This window comes from Gavialis gangeticus, unplaced genomic scaffold (assembly GCF_001723915.1).
Source record: "Gavialis gangeticus isolate Ggan-Ray unplaced genomic scaffold, GavGan_comp1, whole genome shotgun sequence".
Lineage (NCBI taxonomy): Eukaryota > Metazoa > Chordata > Crocodylia > Gavialidae > Gavialis > Gavialis gangeticus.
Window position 1 is genome coordinate 11,370,295 of NW_017729001.1, and position 19,931 is coordinate 11,390,225.

Genomic DNA, 19,931 nt, shown 5'->3' on the forward strand with positions numbered 1-19,931 from the left:
CCGCCGGCGGCGACTCTAAGCCCAAAGGCGGTAAGGACCGAACGGCCCGGCGGGTCCCCCACCCCCGGGAGGCGGCCCCTGTGGGCGAGGGAGGATTTCCTTCTCCCAGGCGGGCCTTGCTTCCTCCTGCTCTAGCTCCCGGTGTTGAGAAACGGCCAGGGACTGCTGGAGAGGCCAAGAAATGGTTGTGTTTTGGCAGAAATAAAATTCAGTAAGTGCCATTCCTTTAACGGCAGCCGGGTAGGTGAGAGGACAAGGAGAGGCCTGCAGGACTAGGACTTTGCCTCGAAGCTGGAGTGTCGAGTCAGGCTGGGGCATGCCTGAGTTTCTTAGGTGAGGAGAGAGCTAACACCGTCTGAAGACATGCTGGAGCTTGGCACGGAGCTTCACAGACTCCAGCACTAATGCAGAGGCTGTTGGCCTGGGTAGTACATCAATGTCAAACTTGCTCTGTGGAGAGCTCTGAATTCCTCTTATTGTGTTTAATGGATCAGGGTATAAATATAGCCTAAGTGCACTAGACAATTGACAACAAAATGGCTGCTAATGTCAGCAGGAGGCTTATGACAGGGCCAAGGACAAAAACACTTTTCAAGATCCGGATTTCTTGTCTCTGGTGCTACTTATTGTATGTGCTTGAGGAGGAGGTGGTGGTGGTTATGGTTGTTCTTTTATTTTTTTTCTTCTCCCTTCCCCCTTTAGCTGTAGAAGCCCCTAGTTCCATTTTCTCCCCTCCTGTTCCCCAGAGGTCCCATTCTTTTCCCCATTTCCTCCCATAAAAAGAAGAGCAATGAAGCAACTAATGTTGGTATTCAGATATTGTCATTTGGCTTTAGAGTCAACCCTTTGAAGCAGGGTGGAGCACTGATGTTTTCAGAGCCATTGTTTCAGGTTATTTGCAGATTTGGAAACTACTTCCCATAGTCACAAGTGATGGGCTTTTCAAAAGCCTGTGTTTTGCATCATCTGTGATGGGGCATGGAAGTACATCATGCAGGCTAGAAATGGCTTGTTAGGCCATGTATCTGACACTGCACTCCTGTCTTCAGGTTGGCAGGGTATCATTTTACATACAACTGGGAGTTGGCTGCACATCTAGATATTATACATTGACACAGCTCTTCGTAAAAATCTGATACATAATCAATGCTGTAATATTTTTAGACTAAGCCTGTCGTAAGTCCTGTGTATTAGCAGCCTCATCTAAAGTTCGATGGAATACCCAATGGTGATACACGTGTCTGTCTAGTCTTGTTCCTAACCCTTTGAGGATGAGGGAGGGGAATACACAAGTATCAAAGTATCCCATTTTTTTAAAGTAGTTGTATGGTGGAGTGTAGGGCAATGATGCTGTGACAGCCTGTATGCAATTTCCTTCCTCTTGGGTACTTCGATGTCTTGATAATAACATTCCTGTTATAGAAAAAAAAATGTAGTGTGTCACTAGAAGAATGTAGGTATGGACAACTGATTACAAGAAAACAAGTGGTTATAATGCTGAGGTGTTGTGCGCTAGTTAAGCGGAGGAGTTATTGTGTCAGTCCCCAGTCAAAGGGCATGCTGTAAACATGTAATGTATTTCTAACTGGTTTTCCCACAGACCTGACTGGAATGTGGAGCACCCGTGCTAGGTTGTGAAATATCTGACAGATCACAGCAGGTTTTAATTAAAGGTTTTATTTAAAGGTGTTTTCACATTATGTGAACTAACTCAGTCTTTTGAGAGAGACTGAGACCAGCTTTGGAAACATGCTCTACCTGAGTCAGTGGCAGGTTTGAACTTGGGCTTTATTGATCTCTCTGCAGATCTTTACCACTAAGAATAAAGGGTTAAAAAACTCTGGTCATCTGGAGACTGGGGGGACTATGAAACAATTCTGAGATTCTGTCCCTATGTGGAGAAGGAAGATGGCAGGGTGGTGGTCTGGTGGTATGAACTTTGATTTCATACAAGACAGCCCAAAGACCTGAAATTTATAGGGATCTACTTAATTTGCAGTTTTTGTGCAAACTACAAAAACTGCATTGTCTGTGATCACCAGAAAATATTTTATTGGCTATGATTTCCTGTGGAATCAACCTTAAAAACCAAACCCAGCATATTATTCTTACAATATGCTGTTTGAGAACCTCCCAATGCTTATTGCAATACAAAGACAACATAACAGTAAATCAGTCTATGGCAGGGGTGGGCAAAATGCGGCCCAGGGGCCAGATACAGCCCGCCAGGCCATTCTATCCAGCCCGTGGGGCCCCTAAAAAAGTTAGAATATTAATATTTATCTGCCCCTGGCTGCCTGTCATGTGGCCCTCAATGGCTTGCCAAAACTCAGTAAGTGGCCCTCCGACCAAAATAAGTGCTCGCCCCTGGACTCTATGGCAACAGTGACTGTCTGCTAGTGGCATAGACTAAATCAGTAGTTTCCAACCTTTTTTTGCTGTGACCTTAAATCTGATTCACAACCGTTGCCCCTGCTGCCAACTAGCTTGTGCCTGGCAGCACCAGCAGAGCCTGGGCGGGGCCAGGATCACAGGGTGGGGGGTGGAGGGACAGTGGTGGTGAGAGCCCCACAAATGGGAGGGGCAAAGCAAGGGGTGGACCCCCCATAACCCTGATTTGGGTCATGCCCCAAGGTTGGGAGCTACTGCACTAAGTGAAGGTGCCAGCTAGTGAAACGTACATGTTTCTGTTAAGGTTAGCATTAATTAATATTTCTAAACTTTTTAGAACGCTTATATCATCATTATGATATAAGTTGCAATTCATATTGTATATTCATTTACAATTTATAGTATATTTAAATTTAATTGTTAAACTTACTATAAGATAAATTCAATGATATTTACTTTCTGTGGAATTCCCTATTTAATTACATAGTATATGCCTCTGCCAGTCAGCAGTGAGGGGTGGGGCATTGGGAAATGCCTGCGAAATGTGCTCTTTGAGCCTTAATAAAGCTGCAGAAAATTGCTTTGTGTTGTGGTGAGTTAAGTAGACCCCTATACATTTGGGTCTGATATCATAAGATTGAGAACTGGTTTATAGTCTGTTTGCGACCAGAGTGGCCTTGTGCTATTCCTTGGCTCACGTAATTTTAAAAAGGGAGCAGAGGTGATGCTTGCTAATGTATGGGTATGATGCTTTGCTCAGTAAGGTCTGTCCTCAGAAATTATATTGGTAGTGCTGTAGGACAGGAAGGGTAACAAATCCAAAATCTCACATTGAAGGGAGCTGGTTCTAGGACAGTCTGTTCATAAGCAGTGAATAGAAGAATTTTGCACAAAGATCCTTCCACTTTGCATTAAATATAAGATGGATAATTTAGGTGTTAGTGCAAAAAGGTTATGCCAAGTGCTGTCAAAATTAGAATGTTACATGTTCAGGTTTCTAAGTCATTTGTTTCTCAAGTAACTTCAAAGGTGGAAAAAATTGGGAGTTGTGCATACTTGTCTATTATGATGTATCAAGGTAGCCTGAAAGGACTTAAAAAAATGAACTATGTTTTAGGGCTAGTAAAGTATACTAACACTCTTCATGCCTTGCATGATATTGATACTGCAAAGTGATCAACTTTTCTGGCCTTTTCTGCATCTAGTTACTCTCTAGTAGTTGCAGGTGTCAGACATTTTATTTACCACTTTAAATGAAAACATCCCTGACAGATGTTTGTTCTGCTTCAAGGCAGGGGGTTGGACTGGAAAAGCATTTAAGTCACTAATGATAAAACTTTAAAAGGAACCTTAGAGAAGCTATGTCCATTTTCAAAAAACAAACAAAGCTGTTGCATCATCCAGAGGCTTGTGAATAGTTCACATGCTGGGGGAAATGCTCAAAAATAAAGGGTATGATCAACTAGAGCACTACGTATACCTTGTGGTTGTAGTCCTTCCCTTCCCTTGTGGTGTCTTGAATACTGTAGTTCTTACAACTTGATATCACCTTTCCAAATGAAAAGTGATCCCCCAATCCTTGACTGGGGAATCTCCCCTCTCTCCACCTCCCCCCAAAATTAGAGCCAGGAAATGTAATAAAAGGGTTATTTTATTAACTTAGGTTGAGACAAAGTAGATGTAACTACTAGAAACAAGCTTTGTTTAGCTAAAGTGCACCAGTTCCAGGCTGATAGTTGTTGGGCTGAGACAAATGGCAAGGCTTATGTGGGGGTGCTTATTTGGAAACTACAGTAGTATTAAAGGGGGACTGGGAACCAAATGGATGCAAAAAGCAAACAGAAGTGGCTTGTTGTGAGTCCTGGGTGGGGAGGCAGAGAATCATATCCTGAGTAAATGGTGGATATTTTGGCAGTAAATGGGTAGGTGTTCTGTAAAACTTCTGATTCTTTTGAAGCTGGGGGAAATAGAAGCTTGTTTTTGTTGGGTTGCCTGCCAAAAGGGCTAGAAGGAAAAGCACTTCTGTTAGATTGCTTGTTTTCCTGAAATAGCATGGTTGAAAATGTGGATCTACAAAATGTAAAACTAGATGTTATGTCTCCTGAGTTCTTGGTTTTAATTTTGTCTAGTTATCACCCAGTCAGTTTTCCGAGTATTCCAGGAAGTTCGGTGCAGACAGTCTTATTTACAGCCAGTAAGATAGTGACAGCAAGATGTCTACACCACTTGGGGCTCTTGCTTGAAGGGGCATAAGTTAAGGATTTTGCTCCCATGCGGTGTAAGGTACAACCTGTTGTAGTGATGAATGGACAAACATCTGAAGGCTGTGGATGAGAGCCTTATGTGAATGGATATATGTAATATACTGACACATGGAATGTATTGTTCAGCTATAACTTAGCTATATTGAGGCGGGGAATTCCTTGGTGCCAAATACAATGAAAGATTGCTTCTTAGCAGGTGCAAGAAGCAGCATGCCTTTTCAAAATGACTGGGATAGCATGGGTTAGAAAAGCTCAAAGTTGCTCTGGCCTTACAGTGCATGTTTCATATAGACAGGCTTGTGATTACAATGCACTGAACACAAACCACCTTAAGTCTGCAAAAATGATCTGGCTTCTCCATATAGTTAGTAATGAAGTTAACTGATGAAACTATTAAACGTTAATACAGCCAATTGCCTTCCCATGTCTTTTGTCTGTGTTTTAATTCTGTCCAGAGATCATAGCCTAGTTCAATTGGTGTAACTACAACCTATCCTCTACTGACATCTGCATAAAAGGTCTATCTAAATCATCCCGACTCAGGCCTGGTTACACCCAGGGTACTTGGCTGGAACTGGTGTGCATCTTCTGATAAGGCTGTTTTTTCCCTGCCCTGTCAGACTGACTTCTGTGGCCTTTCTGTGTGCTGCAGGAGCATTTTTTTTTTTTCCTTTAAATGTACAACAGTGGTACTAACTTGGAGTTTTCTGCTGAGATCTTAAAGATGAGTCTCTTGGTTAGCTCCATTAATTCAGACATCTCCAGGCTCAGGCTTTTAATGGCAGAGGAAGTCACCCTTTCTATTGGTAAACAGTGTCAAAATGGTTGCATCACTTTTGGAAAGTTGCCCTGTGACTTCTGTAATTGCTGGAGAAAGAGAAATCATTCGATAGGTCTATGGCTTTAGTCTTAACTTTAAATCATTGTGAAGTGGAAGATCCTATGCTAGCATACAACAATACTTTCAGACCAGTGGGAGGTACCTGTGACTTCCTAAGAATTTAGAGAACTAAAGAGGATTTTAACATGGGCTTCAGTGGAAGCTGAACGGTGAAAGCTGGTATAACTTTCTAGCTTTTTCCATATTACTCTAAAGTGTGATGGGTCTAACTGGTTTTCTGCCTCTGTAGTTACCTCTTGCCAGAAAGAACCTTAGACCAATTTATGCACGCTTTCACAACACTAGTGTGTGGCTTTTTTAACTCATGCAGGAGTATATACAGCCTTTCTGACTGTTCCTCAAACTTATTTTGGTGAGCATAGGAAGAGAAAAATGAAATATCCATTGAAAGTTATACTGATTGTGAATACGCTCACATTCACCTTACTTGAAATGTGCTGTTGAGTTCAGAATGTTGGTTAGGAATATTTAATCTCGCTAGGAAAGGGCAATAGTGGAAGCTGTGGTTACCAAAACTGCAAAAAGTAATGATTGAGATGCTAGTTTTAACACTAGTAGTGGAGCCAAGCTTTTGGGCTCCTGCAGAGACTGTAGGTTTCGCAACTGTATAAGCAAAACAAAAAAAGGAAAAAAAAGGCGGGGTGAGGGGCGCTAAAAATCTTCTTGTTATAACAGAAGTTTGTATACAGGCTTATGTTCTGATGCCGCTTTTCTGATTTTTATTTTATTTATTGATTTGATTGATTGATGCCCAGTAGAACCTTATGCAGGGTCCATAGAAAACATCCCTGGGAAGACAGGACATGTGGTATCAGACTTGTATGCTTACTAGAGGTGCACTGATATGTTGGTCTGATTATCGGATTGGCACAGATATAAAGAAAATTTACTATATTGGAAATTGGCCTGATTTGGCTGATTAAATGCTTATGCATGTGTGCAGCTGCAGCAAAGCACTCGGGGAGCGAGGAGCAGAGCCTAGCAGCATGCAGCTGGTAAGTCTGTTGTGGTTATGGGGAAGGGAAGGGAAGGGGCGTGGAGGGGGCAGATCAATGTCCACATGGTGAGGGAAGGAGTGAGGCTGTGGCTCAGGTAGGCACTGCCCAGCCAGGGCAGGGCAGGACAGAGCTGAGGCTTGTCTGGGAGTGGCTCCCGCCGCTGCGCACTGCTCAACTGGCAGCTCCTGCCACTTGTCCAGGAGAGCATGGGGGGGCAGATCTGCAGCTGGGGCGGGCAGCAGCAGCAGCAACGGGAGGGGGCTATGGGAAAATTTGGGGTGTCTGCAGCCCCACCCATAACCCCCTCTCCCCCAGCACAGTGCTGCAGCATGCCCAGCACAGATCCAGGGGTGCCCTTGGCCCCAGCTAGGGAACCAGTGGGTTGTGTTACCCAGTGCAGGGCCAGGGGCAGCGTTATCTCAGTGTTTGGCAAACTGCCTGGCCACCATGCAGATAAGGGGAGAGGCCCAAAAGGCTGTGCCAGGGCTGGCCAAGGAGTGTAGAGACAAGCCTGATGGCCTACATGGTTGCTCAAAGGAGGAGGGCAGAGTGGACGTGGCCCCATGAGGGGCAAGAGTGCAAGAGGCCTGGTGAGAGTGGGCGGAGTGGTAGAGGCCCTATCAAGAGGCGGGCAGTATGAGCGAAGCCTAACAATGTCCTGAGTTGGGGCTCGGCCTCAAGCCAAAGCATAGCACAACTTACGGATGACATCTGCAAGGCATGGGACACAATAAGGAAAGGCTGGAGTTGTGTATGTACCACCCTTTTACATCAGGGCATTCAAAGGGAAGCCTCTTGCTTAATTACCATCTTAATTAGTTACTTTCCTGTCATGCCTTGTTAAGGCAGGTGGTATGCCCAAAGATGGGTGGACAGGCTGGCACTGTGACCGGGCCTGGGAGATTTGCCTCCCTGTCACAATAGGATTTGGGAAACTCAGTGCACACATTTAAATGACAGGAAGATCTGGTGGAGGGTGGAATGTAAAAGTGGATTAGTCTTTTTTTGAGCTTTAAGAAGCAAGTCTACAGAGGGCTAGAAGAAGGCATAAAGAAAACAAAGGCATCACCGCCATAATGAATGAGCAAGGTGAAAGCTTTGGAAACAAACGCAGGCCGGTCTGGTACCTTTTATATGTTCAGGACAGTATGTTGACAATGTCATCAGCTAAATCTACAGAGAATGGAATAAAGAACTAACAGGTATCTGTCAGAAAAATCAAAACTGACCTTTGAGACTTCATTTAGCTTTTGATTTGGTGTGTCTGGTTTGGGTTCTGGTAGCTGTGTCTGGTTTTGGTGTTTTATTGGCTTAGGTGAATGGCTCAAGAATGGTCAAGTAATACTGTTGATTCGGCAATCCATCCACATGGTCCCTAACTTTTTGCTTGATGTAAGAGCTCTAAGTGGCAATGAATGTGGTGTATGTCTTAGTAAGTACAATAGGCAGACAAGGTTCTTTGGGTAAATCTGATATCTTTTATTAGACCAACTGAAAGAGTTGGAAAAATTCTTCTTGGCAAGCTTTTGGGTATAAATACCCTTTATCAGGCTGAGGAAGCATCTGCAGTTGGTGCATGCTATTCCATCCATAAGTGCCAATATCGTCTTCCTATAGAGATGTATAGAACTGCATTTGGTGACAGACCAGATTTAAGCTAGATATCAGGAAAAATTTATTCATGGTAAGGGTGGCCAAAATTTGGAATGGGCTTCCAAGGGAGGTGGTACTCTCCCCTACCTTGAGGGTCTTTAAGAGAAGGCTGGATAGGCATCTGGCTGGGGTCATTTGACCCCAGGACTGTTTCCTGCCTAGGCAGGGGGTTGGACTTGATGATCTGTTGAGGTCTCTTCTGACCCTAGCATCTATGAGTGTGATTGTCTTAGAAGTTTAAAGGCACTAGAAAAGTGATGCTTTTTTGTGTGTTAAAGCTCATGAGTTTGCCTCTCTTTCTTTCTTTCAGATGGAAAGAATGCAAATGGATCCAAACAGCGTTACAATCGTAAAAGAGAAACTTCATATTCAAAAAATGAGAACTTTTGCAGCCAGTCCCGTCGCTCCAATTCACAGAAAAGCAAAACTTTTAATAAGATGCCCCCTCAGAGGGGGGGCAGTGCTGGCAGTGGCAAACTTTTTAGCTCTTGTAATGGTGGAAGACGAGATGAGGTGAGAATTGCAATGCTGTGTATGCAAGGCCTTCTTTCTTGAGATGACAAGAATTGCTGTGACCTACCTAGATAGGCCTTTTATGCCCAACTTGGGGGTGGGAAGGGAAGGAGCCCTAAGGTGATAACATTACTGAGATGCCAGGTGGAGTATAAACAGAAGAGGACTGGACTCTGCTTGTCTAGCTGTACAATAAAAATAAAGGACAACTAATGGAAATTCTATTTAAGGAGTGGGTGCATATATCGAGGGGAAAAATATTTCACAAAATAATTTGTAGAAGTGCTGCTTCTAAAAATCTGAGGTTTTTGTGTCCAACCATATTGGTAGTTTGAATTCCATGCTATGAAATAGCATTGGGGAAAATAACCAGTTGAGGCATGTTGTGATCAAGCTAGAATCTGAATTCTGGGGGGGCGGGGGGGTGTCGGTTTTTTGGTGGATTTTTGTTAATACATGAAAACTTACTAGTCTCCATCACTGGTTTTGTCAATTATTACTCGGAGTTCAGATTCTGTCAACTCTGTTTTTACTTAATTTTCATATACATTATGTAACCTGATCTCTGGAATGATCCTGAGGTTTATTATACTGATCTTTTTTTTTTTAAAAAAATGATTATTTTAAATCTGAAAATATCCATTTGTTATGTACATTACTATGCTTCAAGCTAGTGGGCTTTCTCTTGAAAGGCAGCATTTGCTTTTCATTGCATAGCTTGCTTTTTGCTTCCCTCTGTTTGGATAATGGGTGGGGAAAGATTATTCAGTTCTAACTTCAATATTCTCATGCACTTCAAATGCACCAGTATTTGACTTGTGGAACTGAAATGGGAGGGGGTGGGTACTGTGCCTTTGTCAGGGGAATGAATCTGTCCTTATATTGATGTCTTCATAGTGTGTCAGGTTTTTTTTTTTTTCTGTGAATTCTAATGAAAATTGCTGTCTCATAGGTAGCAGAAGCTCAACGGGCAGAGTTCAGCCCTGCCCAATTTTCTGGTCCCAAGAAGATTAACCTGAACCACTTATTGAATTTCACCTTTGAACCCCGTGGCCAAGGAGGTCACTTGGATGGGAATGGACCTGGCAACTGGGGGAAAAGAAATAAATGGGGACATAAGCCCTTCAACAAGGAGCTCTTCTTACAGGCCAAGTGAGTGGAAGCTAATTGGAGTTTAAGATGCTTGGTCAGGGAATGACGTACTTATGACTCTGAATTCCTGTGAGTCTGTCTGAAAAATAGCTGAAGTTCTGTCTCTACCATGTTGGTATGATGGCTACCTTGCATGTATAGTAGGGTCTTGCTTGTAAAAAGAGAAGTTTTTCTGATTTATAAAAATAGGGGACTGTGAAGGAGGAAGATAATGACATGTTGTTCTGTATAGCTTGGCATTAATGGCAAAATTCAATGTTTTCTGTTGTCGAGAGGGTCTGTAATACCTTTCCCTCGTAACGGAGTAAGAGTAAGTTTATTTCACAGGCGCATCCATTACATGAAGGAGAAACTTGTATTTTAGTATATGGAGGTATCAAGGAATGGATTACTCTAGGATCAGTGTTTCTCTGAACTATTAAGTTTTCAGATTGTTGAAATTGTATCTATATAAGTCACCTCTACAGATAAGTATTAGTAACCATTAAAAACTAACGTTATCAACCAAAACTTTATACCCATAACAATGTATATGCATTCTGTATCTGTTCATAACTGCTGACTATCAGTTTAATAAGAAATGGAATTCATTTGCTAATTAATAGCGTAAACATCCTCTGTAATTTGGGAAACTTCCAATATTTCCTTTATTTGAACATTACCTAAATTATTGCCAAACTGCTAGCATTATCTTTTTGTATTACTTTAGTAAGCAGTAATTTTGACTTTCTGTTATCAGAATGAATCTCTACAAAGATCTCAAATTCTCTCTCTAGGAATGTAGTTTCCTGCTTTGTGTTAACCTTGATGAACACCTGGCTCTATTGTCTGCATTGATTTTTGGAGTTTTCCTCAATTTAGTTTGTGCTTCAGCTAGCTTGCCTCAACTGCCATTAGATACAAGCACTTGGATATTCGTATGGCCTCGACATTCCTTGAGTGTCAACTCAAACCTGTTGGGATTTGCCAACTGCATCCAGCTGGCCATGGTCGATAGTTACCAAGTCTCTTCTCCTAAGTAAGAAGTGTCTGTGCTAAGAGCCCTTTAGGTATTGTTCCTAAAGGTTATTCTTGCCCTTGAGAAATCTGATCTAAGGGTCACCTCTGCCATTGCCTAGAGACAGCTGGAGTAGGGTAGCTTGTCTTATTTTGGTTTTGTCTCCCTTCCAGCTGCCAGTTTGTGGTGTCTGAAGATCAGGACTACACAGTCCATTTTGCTGACCCAGATACCTTGGTCAACTGGGACTTCGTGGAGCAAGTGGTCAGTAGTGAAGGGCTGGTTTTAAAAATTTCTGATCATAATTTCTTTAGCTCACCAGTGTACAAAAGGTGCCTCTAACTGTGGTTATCTCTGACATATAACATTGAGATGCTGTCAGGTTTATTCCTTTACAGATTGTGAGTGACAGGGAAGAATCTGATACGGAATGAATTGTGAAATATTCTATATGTGACAAGAGGAAGGCCAGAGCCTGTTATGAGGGACATTTTGATAATCCTCTTTGCTTTTTAATGTGAAAGCTGATCAGGAATGTTGAGTGTTTCTAATGCTTTTTCTTGGTTCTGTGCTTAAACTTTTTCCCCCCATTACCTTTATCTGACAGGGATAGAATTAATAGAAACATACTGTTTAGAATGCCTGTAAAAATTGTTATTTTGTGCATGGGTGGCCATTTTTTAGCTAGTTGAAGCAGCCTAGGTTCCCACCCAGAGCAAGAAGACAGCTTTTCAGAAAGCTAATCTTGGTCTGTGGTGTAGGCTGTGTATTTGGAGTGGAAGTATGTTTGTTCTTCTCATTGTTGAGTAGTGCTTCTTTGGAAACGTGCATATACACGCTGTGCTATAGTCTAAATAGATCTTGAAAACCTAAAGCAGCACCTGTCTAGTCGTCATTAATAGATTAGACAAATTGAAATGTTGTTTGCTCGCTCTCACACCCACAGACCAGAATTGTATAAATCCCCCCTTTCCCCACCTGGCCTTGTTCGTCAAGTTCCTGTTGGACACAGCAGACATAAAACAGCCTGGTTGTAAAGTGAGGAATCCCCAAGGAATCCTTTCCTGCAAAACTAGTTTTTTGTGTATTCACTGGTAGTGCTGACATCTCTGGAGATACTGTCACAAGAAAACATTTAAATCAATGATAAACAGTCCTGTTCAGCAATAAATGCCCAGGTGGATGGTTCCACAGTGTGATTTATGTGCAGATTTGGCGGGGGGGGGTTCCAGCTAGTCTTTCTGCTCTTTTGAAAAAGTTCAAGTGGGTCTAGTCCAGGGGCAGGCAATTATTTTGGCTGGAGGGCTGCTTGAACGAGATGTAGTGACCTGTCGAGAGCTGGATGGGTAGCCCTGCCCCTTGACAGGTGCCTCGCCCCCTGGTCACCATCTTGGGACTGGATGTTTCACTCCTAACCCTGACCTTTGTCACTGGAAATCCCTCCCCTTGCCCCTGGAAGTACTCCTTTTGGGAGTGGTGGGGTTCCCATCTTAGAACCAGGAAAAAAAACAAATCATACACTAGAAGTCAAACACCTACTAAAACACTTCTAATTTTGTTACAAAAAATATTTGTCGTGATTTGTGTTTGTGTGCTGTATGTAGAAGGGATTGCATGATAACTCAAAAATAAAGTCTCTTTATAGTACATGTGGTGGGCTTGTGTGTGGGGGGGGAATAAAGTATGTTGGGGTGTGTATACATGGGGGCAGGGTGTGCATGTGAGGTGAGGGTGGGCGGAAACTCCCCCACATGGTGCACAGCCCCTGCTGCCGACAGCAAAGCAGGCAGGGGCTCAGGGAGCTCATGCCCAGTGCAGTCACTGGTGCCTGTCAGGACATAGTTCTGGCCAGTGCTGCATGTGGGGGAAGGAGCACAGTCTGCCTGCCTGTCTCTGTCACAGGGGCTCTGCACTGTGTGCCCACAGCTTCCACACTTGCATGGGACTCCATGCTGGACTCTGCAGGTTGTGGGGCTCCCTCCACTGCCAGTGGAGTTCGGGGACCTCCACAATAGGGGGTGGGGAAGGCAGCAGTCTCCAGCACGGGGCTTCCCTTGGTGCGAGTGCTGGAGCTACAGGCATGTGGCCCCCATGATAGAGGTAGCAGAAGGTGCCAGCTGGGAACTGTGGGGGCTGGGCTGGCTCCTGCTGCATTCTGTGGTCCCAGTGTTGCAGCTGGGAGCTGCATAGCAGAGTCGGCCGGCCTGGTTGGGCACCTCCTGGCTTCAGTGCTGGGACTGCAGAATGCAGCAGGAGTAGCCTGTCCCTGCCCATCCTCTTAGCCTGCCACTGCTGTCTTTCCCCTGTGGCTTTCCTGCCTTGCCTGCCTGCCCACCAGAGGCGCACATTTTGCCTGCCCCATGTCTAGTCTAAATGCTTTCATCCTCTAGGAAATTCTGTGATTGTTTTAATCTATAGTCTTAGCAACTATTTTCTTCTGCTCTTTCAGCGAATTTGTAGCCATGAAGTACCCTCCTGCCCAATATGCCTGTATCCACCTACTGCAGCAAAGATCACCCGCTGTGGGCATATCTTCTGCTGGGCATGTATCCTGCATTATCTCTCCCTGAGTGAGAAGGCTTGGAGCAAATGTCCTATCTGTTATGGATCTGTTCATAAAAAGGATCTCAAGAGGTAAGACTTAAGGGGCATTTAAATACCTCCACTCTTTTTAATGTTAATTTTTGTTACTAATCTCCTCCCTGCATTGCAGTGTTGTTGCTATGGAAACACGCCAGTATGCAATTGGTGACACCATTACAATGCAGCTGATGAGACGAGAGAAAGGTGTCTTGATAGCATTGCCTAAATCCAAGTGGATGAAAGTAGTACAGCCTATTCACCTTGGAGGTGAGTATTTTTGAAGATTGATACTTTGAACTCCTGGCTCTGTGTCTAACTAGGAAATTTGGATGTAGAAGCTGAGACTCTTTGCCACCCTTTTCAGATGTGGCAGATGATAATCCCATTTAAGGATAGGGGTTTAATAGCTGGAGAAACTGAATTTACTATATCCTGAACTGGCATAGTGAAACTGTTAAGCCTACAGTGCCATTCCCTAAAACTTGAATTGATGGGATGCAATGCACTGATTCAGGTTACTGTGTTGTAAAGCCCTTCCAACTCAGTAATATATCCAGTGTTGGAACAGTGCATTTCGCAGATGCCAGATTGCCAGTACAGATGTCACTTTTTTTTTTCCTCTTGGTATGTCTCCTCAGCTTTCCTCCCAACCCAGGGATCAGCACAGTGAATGATCTTTAGGTTTGATTTTATTCTGTAGCCCATGTCAGATTTTATTTGAGAAGTGCTCTCACTTCACACACGCCCCTCACCTCCAGGTCCCAGAATGCTCTGAAAGTGAAAAGAGATAAAAGGGGATGATGCTCCTTTATCCACTTGTAGCCACAGATGGACACTAACTTTGGTTCTCAATAGTTGTGCCTTTAAGTGTCACTGCTCAGTTTCTTTTATGAGGTAGTAGCATGTCAATACAGAATAATTTTATGGAGAAACTTTCTACCAGAAGTGAAGATGGTGCTTGTCTCTGTCGAGGGTTTTCCCAAGCATCTGACATGCATACTAGATCTTTGGTCTTGGTGGGGAGTGTCATTCTTTTGAGGTGTTTTAACCACAGCTGTTTGCCCCATGAGCATTCAAGGAGGATAGGAGGAGGTTTCAAACTATTTTGGCCATGGAACTGCTTGGTTGATACCACTCAAGGAGCCATATTAAGGGGAAAAGGTCAGTTTAGGCTCTGAATGCTTACAGTTCCAGCACATTAAAAAGTTACACATCTCTACACTACTAAGCCAAATCTTAGTATTAATAGGACTAAACGTCACAGGCCTGTTTTTCAACTCTTTCCTAGTCAGAAAACTTTTGAGGTAGGGGGAGATGTGCATGTATGCAAATTGGAGCCATTCCTTCCTCTTAACAGTAAAACACCCTCTATTAAAAAAACAAAACAAAAAAAAAACAGTGGTAGCTCTTGTAGCCTGTGTTTGTGTAGTATCATGCTGTTTCTTGGATTCTGGGGTTTCTGTATCACTCAGGTCAATAGGACTATACAGTTTTGCAATCCTAGTTCACTTAGGACTTGATCATCTTCCTTCCTTTCCCTCATTCATTGAGTACAGCCTACCAAATTATACCATGGGTAGGGATATTCAGGGTGGGGGCTACTTGTTTGTATCCAGAGAATGTAAAAATGAACTCTGCACAGTTTTTACTGTCTTCCGCAAGCTTTCTTCTTTGAAAAGTCCTGTAACATCCTAAATGAGGAGCTGGTGGGGAAAGAACTTAGGCAGTAGTGGGGTAAATCTCTTCATAGCCCTGCTTGGCAGAAGGTGTACAGGATCACCCTTAATAGGAACTGCCATGAGAAGGTTCCCTTGTGTCAATTGCACTTGGTAATGCATTCCATGAATAAGAAAATGCAGTGTTCATCTGTAATTGTGGTTACAAGTAACTCTTATTTTTGTGGGCTGGACCACTAGGAGATATTAACTCAGCTGTAATGATCAGAGTTTTAACTTGAAACTTGTAAAATGGCATACCAACAAAAGATACCTTATTGGATATTCTTTCTTGGTCAGATGAACAGCACAGCCAATACTCTAAGTTGCTTCTGGCCTCCAGGGAGCAAGTGCTGCAGTGGGTGATCTTGGAAGAGAAAGCAGCGCTGCTACGACAGTATGAGGAGGAGAAACACACTTCTGAGGCCTGCTTCATTGAGGCAGCTATCCAGGAACTGAAGGTGAGATGCTCCTTCTGTGGGGCATCTTAATGGTGACTTTTTTTTTTTCTTTTCTTGAATGAAATGAGGCATCCAGTTAACAGCTACTTCAGAAGATTTGACAATAGGGAGTTGTTTGTAGTCATATGATTGTTCAGTTTCTGTGTCAAATATCAGTAATGTGGTACCTTGGAATTGCTCACAGAGCACCACCAGGCATTAAGCAACTATGTAAATCCTGGAAAGGAGTAACCACATAAGCCCCAAACCCAGACAGAAATGTACTCCACACAGCACCCATCAGCTCTTGAATGTGGTCCTTACCATAGAGATAGTGGTGGAAAATTCTCAGTAGAGGAAGCTGTGATTTCCTTATCTCAGGCATAGCTAACTCTAGTTCTCTTGCCTTCTTAAAATGCCTGTTTTCAAACATGTATGATGTCCTGTTTTGAGAGAATTTCCAGTACGTAGAAGATGGCTTGTGGAGGCCACACTTCCTTCTGTCATCTAATGACCACTCTGTAATGGAGAATACCATTCTATGGCTACTGTGAAATGTAGGGGGAAAAGACTAGCAGTGCGTGTATAGTTTTGCTGTTTTTTTTTGTAGTGACAATTCTTTTGGTGTAATGCAAACCTGTTATCTTTCTTCGGGGGGCCTGTAGGAGCGAGAGATTGCCCTCTCTCCTGACCAGATTAAAGACTGTGACATTGCAGGAGCCACAGCAGCTGTAGAGGAATTGACCCTAGAGGGTTCTGAGACCATAGAGTTTCCAGTTTCCCAGGAGACAAAGGTGGGTGGTCTCCTTCCCTTCCCTCTCGAACAGATGCTAACCGATGCTAACCGTGGTTGAATCTGTCTCCTTACTGTAGTATAAGGACAGCTGTGGGGGATGGGTGGGTGGGTATGTGGTGTATGTATAAGTTTCCTTTGGAAAGCTTGTGTACTAGAGATTCTAAATGGGCTGACATGGCATGAATAATAATTTGTACATCGCTTTTTCTGTTCTAACAGTGTGTTCTAGAATATCTATCTGCATTTGATGAAGAAATAGTGGAAGCTTCCTCTGTGGATTCTGCAAGCTCCTTTCTGCTTCCTACAGAAGCAGGAGAGGGAGTGATGGATGAGGGGAAGGTACCTGAAGTGGGCACTATGGACATACCAGATGTGAATAGTATAACAGAGAGCAGTCCAGCTGAAACTAACTGTCAGAAAACTAAAGATGCAACTACCAGTGGACATCTGAGCAACTCTCCTTTTTATTACTTCTACCAAGGTTAGTATGGTGCAGTCTGCAGTCAAGGGGAGAAGTGTTTTCCAGAAATGTCACAGAAGGACCCTTATAGCTTCAGTAGACTTACAAACTTGTTGAATTGTATTAAAAATAGACTTGTCAAAGAAAGGCATCTGAACTTTATCACTGATGCCTGAAATTAAGAGTTGGAAGAAGAGTATGCTGTGAAAAGTTATCAGGTGAAGAAATGACTAAGGGGCGGGGGGGGACGACACAACAATACATGCTTTACTGGAAGAAGCAGTGGATTAGTTCAGCCCAGCTCCGCAGCATCTATGGAGATTGTGCACTTCATTGGGGGGAGGGGGGGGTTTGGCACTTTTATCTAAAGCTTATTTAATAGTCTATTAGATAAAAGTGCCAAAAAAGCGCCACTATAGCACCCAGTTTATACAGATGTTGGGCAAGCTGGGTCCAACTAACACTATGCCTCTTCTGGGCATGCACTGGGCTTCATGTGGGGGCATGTGGAGTTTAAAGTGCCACTTTTTTTAAACATCTGTAAGCAGCCTTACTGTAACCAGTACTGCACTGTACTATAACCAGTAAATCTTTTACTTCCCAGCGGAGGATGGACAGTGTATGTACCTTCACCCTGTGAATGTTCGCTGTCTTGTTCGTGAGTATGGCAGCCTGGAGAAGAGTCCAGAGAAGATTACTGCAGCTGTAGTAGAGATAGCTGGCTACTCCATGACAGAGGTAACTGCTTCAGCTTTCCCTTTTTAATCATGGATTCTTGCTTGGGGAGGACAGTGGTGAATTTTAATGGTAGGGAGGGTAGATAAAAATCAACATTTAAAAAAAATTGGAATTTTTTTTATTTAAATCAGATTTTTTTAAAATTTAATTATATTTTTTAAGATGCTTTAAAAAACTATAAAGATATGTTAAAGCTCAAAGATATTATCATGGACTAGGGATTATAACTTTGAATTATATACTATTTGAGACTATATATTCATGTAACCTTTTTAGAAGTTTGATAAATGGGTCACAACAAGCCACGGACTATATTAGGGGCCCAATTTGATGGGGTTTCCAGAAGTTCCTCTATAGATTCTTAAAGATTTAAAGAAAACCACTCTACCCAATGGAACTCAGTGCTCAGTCTATAAGATCCCATTAAACATCGCTATGTTGCTTAGTTTCAGTTCTCCAACCATGAATTTGTGTGTCGATCATAGCTAGACAAAGTTCTTTGGGTAGATGTGGTATCTTTTATTAGACCAACTAAATAGTTGGAAAAATTGTTCTTTGCAAGCTTTCTGGCACAAACGCCCTTCTTCACGCTTAGGGAGAGTTTGTTGTCTCCAGAGAGAACATCCTTGTTAACAGCAGTATATAGAGATGAGAGATGACAGACCTGTCGCATCACCCACCCATCAGCCCTATTGCATCTCTACAAGTTTGTGTACACAGTCACGCCCTTATCTTTATCTGAAAATGCAAAGCTTCAAGAAGTTAAATGAATAAAGGATATCAAGCAAGAATGCACTTTTTGTAGATGATGATGATTAAATTGAGCCTTCTTGACCAGTGATTTAAATCAAATCCACCCTGATGGTGGTAGGTAAGATACTGATAGGAAGGAGCATCTAAAGTGATTGTCGAACACTCTCCAATACTTGCTGGAGCTCTTTCTCTGGTGGGGGTGGAGTTGGGATCTGCTTGCTGCAGCTCTTGGAGGTATCTTTTAAAGAGTATTTGAAGTATCAGTTCAGTGGATGCAGGTGGATAGTGAGCAAGAAAATAGAAAAATCCTAACTGAGAGCAGCGGACAGGTAGGAGACTTGAGTTAATGAAAGGGCTAATCCAACTAGGAAACCAAGGCCAGCAACCTGAAAGTTTTTGTACACAAAGGCAAGGAACCTGGGCAAAAAAAATTGGAAGAACTAAAATTGCTGATCCATAGTTTGAAACTAGAGGTAGGAAGAACAGAAAGAAGCCATGCAGAATAAGTCAGAATGGTAACATTCAAAGGTGTGCACCATACAGAATTGATTTTTAAAAAAACAAAACAAAAAACCCCAGTAAAGGTGGTAAAGGGTAGCTTTCTACATTGGTGCTGTGGTAGAGGCCAGATATTCCTGGATCTGATGGCTTACTCACTTCTTCACCACAAAGAGATGTATAAGAGACATACTTAAGCCTGTTAGATGCGTTTTGTTTGTTTGGGAATGTGTTTCTGTGCAGGGATGAGGGTTACAGTACAACCTGGAATGCAAGTGACTATGTGGTGAGGAAGGGAGAGGCACTTACTCTGGGTTCTGGCTTAGTAGAGACCTCTATTCTGTCCTTGTAGGATATAAGACAGCGTCATCGTTACCTATGTCACTTGCCTCTCACCTGCGAATTCAGCATTTGTGAACTGGCTCTGAAGACTCCCATCCTTTCCAAGGAAACCCTAGAGATGTTTTCAGGTTAGTGCTTGGGAAAAGTAGTGCTTGTTTTTGCAGCCAGGAGGTCAGAGAGATAAGAACATTAATGGCCATTGTGCATTTGTGCCATAGTAGCTGTTTGGAATTAGGCTGGCTGGAACTAGGAATTGCCCTATGCAGGCTCTAAACAAGTTTTGAGGTGTTCCATAATGTAGACATTTTGTTTCTGTGCAGAATAAAGGAAGTATGAGGTAGAAGATTAGACAGTAGTTAAGAAGGATCAGTCTTCAGGAGAACATGGAAACTGCATTTGCTTATTCAAGGGTGTCTCAATGAATTAGAAATATGTAGCTCCCTAAATAAGACACTTTACCCAGCACTAACTTTTACCTGATAACCAATGATCTGTGCATCTGTTAGATGACCTTGAAAAGAGGAAACGGCTGCGACAGAAGAAAGCTCGTGATGAGCGGCGTCGGGAACGCAGAATTGAGATGGAGGAGAACAAAAAGCAGGGCAAGTGTAAGTCTCTTACATACAATGAGTAGGCTTACTTCTCAAATGCTGAGGAGGTATTGATTGGTTAATATGGTAAGGTTAAACCTGAGTTGAGGTCTTTTTTTGTTTTGTTGTGGTTTTGGGGGGGGGGGG

The 19,931-nt window shown here is 42.9% G+C and overlaps 1 protein-coding gene across 1 annotated transcript in view; it reads left to right on the forward strand.

Annotated features, from left to right (window-relative positions):
- Positions 1-2: 2 nt before the first annotated feature.
- The window catches only part of RNF10 (ring finger protein 10), a gene marked incomplete at its 5' end in the record, with an annotated part of 28,263 nt that continues 8,334 nt past the window's right edge, over positions 3-19,931 (forward strand). Inside the window, 12 exons of the mRNA XM_019506633.1 lie at positions 3-30; positions 8,518-8,720; positions 9,673-9,872; positions 11,043-11,133; positions 13,319-13,503; positions 13,583-13,719; positions 15,468-15,628; positions 16,273-16,401; positions 16,623-16,884; positions 17,468-17,601; positions 19,205-19,322; positions 19,701-19,802. Coding sequence (XP_019362178.1) covers positions 3-30; positions 8,518-8,720; positions 9,673-9,872; positions 11,043-11,133; positions 13,319-13,503; positions 13,583-13,719; positions 15,468-15,628; positions 16,273-16,401; positions 16,623-16,884; positions 17,468-17,601; positions 19,205-19,322; positions 19,701-19,802 — 1,750 coding nt within the window. The remainder of the gene's footprint in view (positions 31-8,517; positions 8,721-9,672; positions 9,873-11,042; positions 11,134-13,318; positions 13,504-13,582; positions 13,720-15,467; positions 15,629-16,272; positions 16,402-16,622; positions 16,885-17,467; positions 17,602-19,204; positions 19,323-19,700; positions 19,803-19,931) is intronic.